A 7,437-nucleotide genomic window follows, 5' to 3' on the forward strand; every position below is an offset into this window, starting at 1 on the left:
ATTCATGTTATTTATTTATTTTTATTTTTATTTATTTGTTTATTTTTAATATTACTAATTTTATTTGCTTGCTTATACTTATATACCATACGATAATAATAATAATGAATAGAACCTATGGTATAAAGTAAAAATATAAATGGTTATTCCAATACAAATCTCAAATTATTACCAATTACTCTAACGATGTGCGATTCATGATGTATATTAATTGTATTTTGAATTGTATCATGAATATTATGAATTTTATCATTAAAACTAATACAAGATAGGAATAAGAATCCAATAAACGATGACTTAGTCTAGAACATATTTAATTTCAAATTATAAAAAAGAAATTGTGGTATTTAATTATTTATTATTATCTGTTATCAATGTTATTACTATTGTTTCTGTTTTTGTTACTATTACTTTAATTTTGTTATACTTTATTCTATTTAATGTTATTCTTTAAGTCGTTTAACAATATCTATAAAAAAAAAACTATGTTACACCATTCTAGTATTAATTGATAACTGGTTATGTTTTTTGGAAACTGGAGTTTAACAATTCAACATCAAGCCCATGTTTTGTAACTTACATTATTGCACTCCGGACAGTTAATATATATAATTTAAATGGTTTTTAATTTTTCTTTTGGTTGTTGTAGATGTGAAATCCCACAGTGTGACATAAACAATACAACGTATGACCCCGAATGGTTATCAATAGCCGTGCCTTTAAAAGACTCTGTTAATCATGAACCTTATAGATGTATCAGATATAAATATAAATATAGTTTTTCATCAAATAAGATGGACAATTTCACCTATAATATGTGTACGCCGGAATTCTTCAACATTAACTTCACTGAAAAATGTGACATGTGGGTGTTTACCGATACGGAAAAACCATAGTAAACGATGTAAGTTTAGCCATGTATTGTTAACTGAAAATTATTTGTTGTTATTCATTACCTATTCTTTCCCTCAATAATAATTATACTATTACCATTTGGTAAAAACTAATTTTTTTATAGTTTAATATCATGTGTGATGAGAATAAATGGAAACTCAGCATGGTGGGAACTATCAATAGTATGGGTCAGCTTATTGGCATTCCTATATCAGGGTTTATTTCAGATAAGTAAGTTCTTACTTAAATTTTAATTATTAATTGAATAATAATTAATATTTTTTTTTTTACCGATTTCAAAAAAATTAATCGTACTCATTGATTTTAATCTGCATTCCGTTTCAAACAAGTTCCCCATCTCCTGTTTAAGTCTTCTTATTAAATTGCATGTTTCTTTAAAACTTCAATTTGAAATTACTCTCAAATTAATCTCAAAAGATATACAGTTCCTTAGATATGCATGAATTTACTTCTCCACAGATCTGAAACAATTTAAATATGTAATTATAATATTGACAAATAATTTAAATACAAGCAATTATTGAATTTCAATTTCAATTTAATTACATAATAATGTTGGAAATTATTTAAAAAAGAAGGAAAGGTGTGATTAAGTGGCAAACGTTATATACCAATACAAATGAAGAAGATGAACTTTAGTAAATCATCCATGTGACTGCTCAAGATCTACATCAATACTCTTGTTATAAATAATAATTATTATTATTATTATTAATTATTATACTCGTATTTCATAGGTACAATAATAATTTAATCTTAGATTATGATATTTTTTTTACTCAGATCATTGATTTTTTTTTCAATTTAGTTACAAATCAATTAAGTTCACAAATATTGTTAATTTAATTTACCTTCAATTAATAAGTTAATATATTAATAATTTAATCTAAACAATTGTTCTCATTATTTATCAAAATAAGTTGAATAAAAATATCTAGTTAAAATTTATATAATATATTAACAAAACACTAATCATGATTTAAGCATATAAGAAAATCATATATAAATGTTTTTTAATTATAACTATCATTAATATGGTACTTGAAAGTATATAAAATTTACATAGTATATAATAATAAATAAATAATAATGTTAATCATTTTGTATTGTTGGCTCTGTCAAAAATAATGTAAGCTAAACATTTTTGTATATTATGTAATTTTAAACAAAGTGTAATTTTAGTAAAAAGAAGCATTTTAATTTCTTAGATTACATTAGTTTCAAAACAAATTTTGTTCTATTTCTTTGCATAATGTAAAGCAAAACATTTTATCAAATTATATCTGCACTTTTTTTTTTTATCAAGGTATGGTCGAAAGTTTATTATGATTATTGGATCAGTTTCATCTACCATATTCGGCACAATTCGATCATTCACATACGATTACTACTCATTTATTCTTTTCGAATTTTTGGACTCTATGATTTCTAGCGGAGTATATGCAGCTACATTTGTTCTAGGTACGAAATTAACAGGAAATTTCAAATTTTCTCAATCTAAATGTTTATTTTGATTTACTAACGTTTAACATCTTTCTGTAGCCTACCAGCTAAACTATAACCGATTTCTAATTTATTGTTCATTATGAATGATTGTTTTTACAATATTAATTATAAATAATTATATGATATTATTCTAGGTCTGGAATTAGTCAGTCCTAAATCACGAGTGATGGTCAGTAACCTGATTTGTTGCTTCTATCCGGTGGGTGCAGTTTTTATGGGTTTTGCAGCATATATGTTTCTCGACTGGAGGATAATTCTTAGGGTACTTTACTTGCCTGGCCTACTAATATTGGGATGTATTTGGTATGTATAATATTTTGTTGCTATATATTGCACATATGTGTATAGAATTATACTTTAAACGTTTTAAATTTTGATATATAGGTATGTACCAGAATCTATGCGATGGCTTCAAACACAAAATAGAATAGAAGAAATGGCTGGTATACTATCCAAAATTGCTAAATCAAATGGCAAAACATTACCATCCAGCGTTAAAGACGCACTTATTATTAAAGATCAAACCACAGAAGCGGTAATAACAGGGCCGCTCTTAGGATTTGTGAGGCCCGGGGCCAAAAATCATTGTGAGGTCCTCCTAGTTCTCACCCTCTACTTAAATATTTAATTATAAATAAAATGTTTTATTATAATTATAATTTTTTAATTTTACGATAGCGAAAAAGTAAATAATACATTTTATTATTCACTTATATAAATTATTATAATATTAAACGTTAACTTTATTATTGATGTTTATATATATATATAAAAAAAAAGTAGAATATTGAAAAACAAATATATAAATTTAAACAAAATTAATTTTCCTTGCTTTTGGATGATGCCATATCTCCAAGTAACAAGTTTAAGCTGTGAGCTGTACATGGTACAATAAAATTTTTGATTTTCCGAAATCATTCGAGATTTTACTCCTTTATACTGTCCTACCATATTCGCCCCATTATCATACGCTTGGCCTCGACAATCTTTTAAATCAAAGCCAAGTTCTTTAAGTTGTGATTTTAATTCATTAGTTAAACTAATTCCAGTTGTACTAGTTACATGAATAAAACGTATAAAATATTCGCGAATACTGGATTTATTATTATATAATACCTCAACAATACGTAATATTAATGTTAGTTGTTCTTTATGACTTTTATCTGGAGTGCAATCTAATTGAATACTATAGTATTTATTTTTCTTCACATGATCAATTATTTCTTTTCATATCTCTTTCGTCATAATACTTATTAATTCATTCTGCATATTAGGTCCTAAGTAATGATCATGAATTTCATTAGAACTTATTTTCCTTAAATGTTCGACCATAATAGGATCAAATTTCGCAATTATTTGAATAAGACCCAAAAATTTACCGTTGTTTTTCGTGTATAATTTACTATTTTTTCCTCGAAATGAGTCGTTGTTTTCCGCTAAAAATTGAATAAAGGAAATAATTCTTTTTAAAACATCACGCTAATGTTTTTTTCGGAATTAATATTTTTTTGAAAATTTGTATCAATAATCGTATTGCATTCAAGGCCCTTTCTTATATTTAACCATTTGTTTTGTGCAACAATGTGATAATGAGATATTTCGTGCTCTTTTAATCGATTTTCTACATGTTTCCAATCTGAAAAACCATCAGTGGCCAAATTTGAATTGGAACAAGTAGACAAAGTTGATGAAAATAATCGACAGTAAAACAAAACAATTTATCTTTTGATTTTGAATATACAAGCCAATATCTATGTACTTTTTCGTTATTTGACATAATTCTATGGTGGATTAAATTTCCTTCCGTTTTCATTTAACCCTACAGTTAATGGGAAATCAAAATTTTTTAAATAATTTGGAGGGTCACGTTTTACTAAAAATATTCTTACGGCATCAGATATAATATCAGGCCACTTACCTATATTATCGTCGAGTTGTACAGTGTTATTAATTTCAATATTGTGTTCATTAATAGATTCCACTTCGGCATTTTCTTCACCTGTTCCATTATTTTCGGATTGGTTAGTGTCACCAAAAATACTATTACTATATTTATCACTTTCAAAAACGGTTGATTTATTTTTTAGAATTATAATATTAGCTGTACTATTATTTTTATGAGAGTGACTATTTTCACTTATTTTTATCTAAATATTCACTGTCATTAGATGTTTCTATTTTAAAAAATTTATTTAAAGAGCCACATTGTGATAGTTAATGTTTTTCTTTAACAGCCTGTCTTTTTCTCTTTTCAGATCCACTCAAAAACGTTCTGTTTTTATCTCGGTCATGACCACTCATTTTAAATAATTCAAATTTAATAAAAAAAAAATAAATACTATGGTTTTAATAAAATAATAACTACTAGCCCGTTCATACGTAAACGAAAGAATTTTACTAGTGATTATCCGGTATTTGTCAAGCAGACGCGCGAGATACAGCTATCGTACCACTCATTATACTTGATATTTTTAGAAATTTTGACGAAACACCCCGCTTTTCCACTACATCAGTGATATGTGTTCGTGTGACCATTGAATGGCACGTGTCAATAAGATAAAAACCGCCACGGTCGTTCATAAATAATAAATAATAATCATAAGATAATATAATGAGATAATGTTGTCGGTCGATGAGCAATAAAAGTTATTACATATTGAAAAATGATATAAATGATTTTACATTATATCATATTATATCTTTTTCTGCAATTCATAGTTCCGAAAAAAGTTTAACATTCAAGTGCGAGGCCCCTACAATGTTCGAGGCCCTGGGCATGGGTCCCGCAAGCCCCCCCTCCCCCCTAAGAGCGGCCCTGGGTAATAATATTACAGTATTGGTACATCCAATGCTGTGTTCAGGTTTTACAACACACACTATTAAAAGGGAAGGAAATAGCAGGAAAGTAGCCTCCTTTACCTTTTTTTTATATCCATCTGGTATGATATTATTTTAAATAGTAGATAGTTAAACCTACATTAGTATCACTGAACCTGTAGTAGCCTGTACTAGCTTAAACAATTAATAAATAATACTGTAAAATATTTAAAATCAAAATGCAACTGGCTGTAATTGAAAAACATTTTTATAATTCGAATTGAAATCATTGTAGTCGAAATTTAAATCAAATGTTTCAGTTTTTAAAATATATTACATTTTATTTCCTCCTTGAATATTTTATTTTGCAAGTGTTAAGAATTTTTTTCTAATTAATTAATTGAAAAATTATCTTCATAGGTATTTCAAAGATGTATTACACATTCTTTCAACTATTATTGCCTCATTATGATTCTTTTTCATTCTTCTCTACCTTCTATGTTCCTTTTAAAATATATTAAAAATCACCAATCACTGTTGTTTTGATATTGACAATGTTTATTTCGATGTTATAATTGAAATAATGCTTTAAATTACACCAAAAAGTATACAATTTTACCGAATAGGTAATATATAAATATAATTTCAGACTAAAGATAGCGAATTGTCATTTATTAAATTGATGAAAGAAATATTTGATTCGAAACAAATTTTTTTACGGTTGATCAACTGTTCGTTTTGTTGGTGAGTAATTGGCTACCACGTTTTTTTACGATGCTTAAACATATAAATGTGTTTTGATATTTTCAGGGTTACCATAACCTTAGTTTATTATGGTCTTTCGTTGACATCTGTGGAATTCAACGGTAACAAGTACTTAAACTTTATGCTTATAAACGTTATAGAAGTACCGGCGTGTATAACATCCTGGTACTTTATGGAACGTTTTTCCAGAAGAAAAACCCAAGCGTTTACATTCATTTTTTAGCGGCATCGGTTGTATTTTAGTTATAATTCCTTCGAGTAAATGAATTATTCATATTTTATGCTCAAATATTTATTAATTGTGTTATTACCATGAAAACTCTTATCGTCTCACAATTAGTTGTACTCATTCCAATAATGTAGAATTCCGTTTGTAATAATTTTTATTTTGCAGATTTACCAGGGTTTCAACTGTTGTCGTTTTTGGGCAGTAAGTATGCCATTAGCATGGCGTTTAATTCTATGTACGTGTATACCGCGGAAATGTTTCCCACTGAGCTACGCATGTCTTTATTTGGTATAACGTCAATGTTCGGACGATTGGGTTCCATGTTGGCTCCGCAAATGTCATTATTGGTGTGTTAAAAAATATTGATTGTTATACGGTCGAATTTTAAACTCAAAATTAAAAAAACCCTCTTCATAATAAAATGTTACTTTATATTGCAGGCCAACTATTTTGGAAACTACGTACCAATTTTATTGTTTGGAATGATGTCTTTTATATCTGGAGCTATTTCGTTTTTGTTCCCTGAAACAAAAGATCAAAAACTACCAGATACAATAAAGCAAGTTCAGTTAGTTGAAGAGAACTAAAATTACTCTTCAACTAGTAAATTCAATAAGGTGGTACCATGGGATTAAATATTAAGTGCTAAATGAAACTAAAATATATTTTATTTTTATAATTGAATATATATCATAAAATATTAATTAATTATTATTTAAATGTTATAATAATTATCACTCAATTAGTATACATTCTATAAACTGGAAGTAGAATAAAAACTTTAAGTTCACAAGATTTAAATACTGAAGTATACCCAACTCGCTCATTTTTATACATATTTTTTTGTAATATTGTATTATTTTTTTATTTATACATTATGTAATCATGGATATTTTTTTTAAAAAATTATATTTCATTAATATTTTTTCATATTTACAATTTATATATTTGATATTTCAGTGATGTGACTCTGATTATTAAGTAATTATATAATAACATACAAAATTATTAATAATAATATTAATTAATAAAAATTAAAAAAAATTAATTTTAAATGTTTAATTATTTTATATATATTTGTATACATAAATATTTGAGAGTATGTAATAATTATTGTTATTTATAGAAACAAAATTAAATACAGTTATAATAATATGATTTAATTAAAAAATATGAGTATATACTTATTTTTATAAAAATTTTTG

General features: G+C 26.1%; 1 protein-coding gene across 1 annotated transcript; it reads left to right on the forward strand.

Moving 5' to 3' along the window:
- Positions 1-454: 454 nt before the first annotated feature.
- On the forward strand, positions 455-6,869 carry LOC112689917 (solute carrier family 22 member 21-like). The gene is given in 11 exon segments (XM_025563798.1): positions 455-885; positions 888-904; positions 1,019-1,125; positions 2,222-2,376; positions 2,556-2,724; positions 2,806-2,956; positions 5,888-5,982; positions 6,049-6,217; positions 6,219-6,261; positions 6,398-6,579; positions 6,673-6,869. Coding segments are annotated over 11 exon segments (1,503 nt in total). The 5' UTR covers positions 455-617; the 3' UTR covers positions 6,820-6,869.
- The last annotated feature ends 568 nt before the right edge of the window (positions 6,870-7,437 follow it).

This window comes from Sipha flava, unplaced genomic scaffold (assembly GCF_003268045.1).
Source record: "Sipha flava isolate LNK unplaced genomic scaffold, YSA_version1 481_pilon_pilon, whole genome shotgun sequence".
Classification (NCBI taxonomy): Eukaryota; Metazoa; Arthropoda; class Insecta; order Hemiptera; family Aphididae; genus Sipha; species Sipha flava.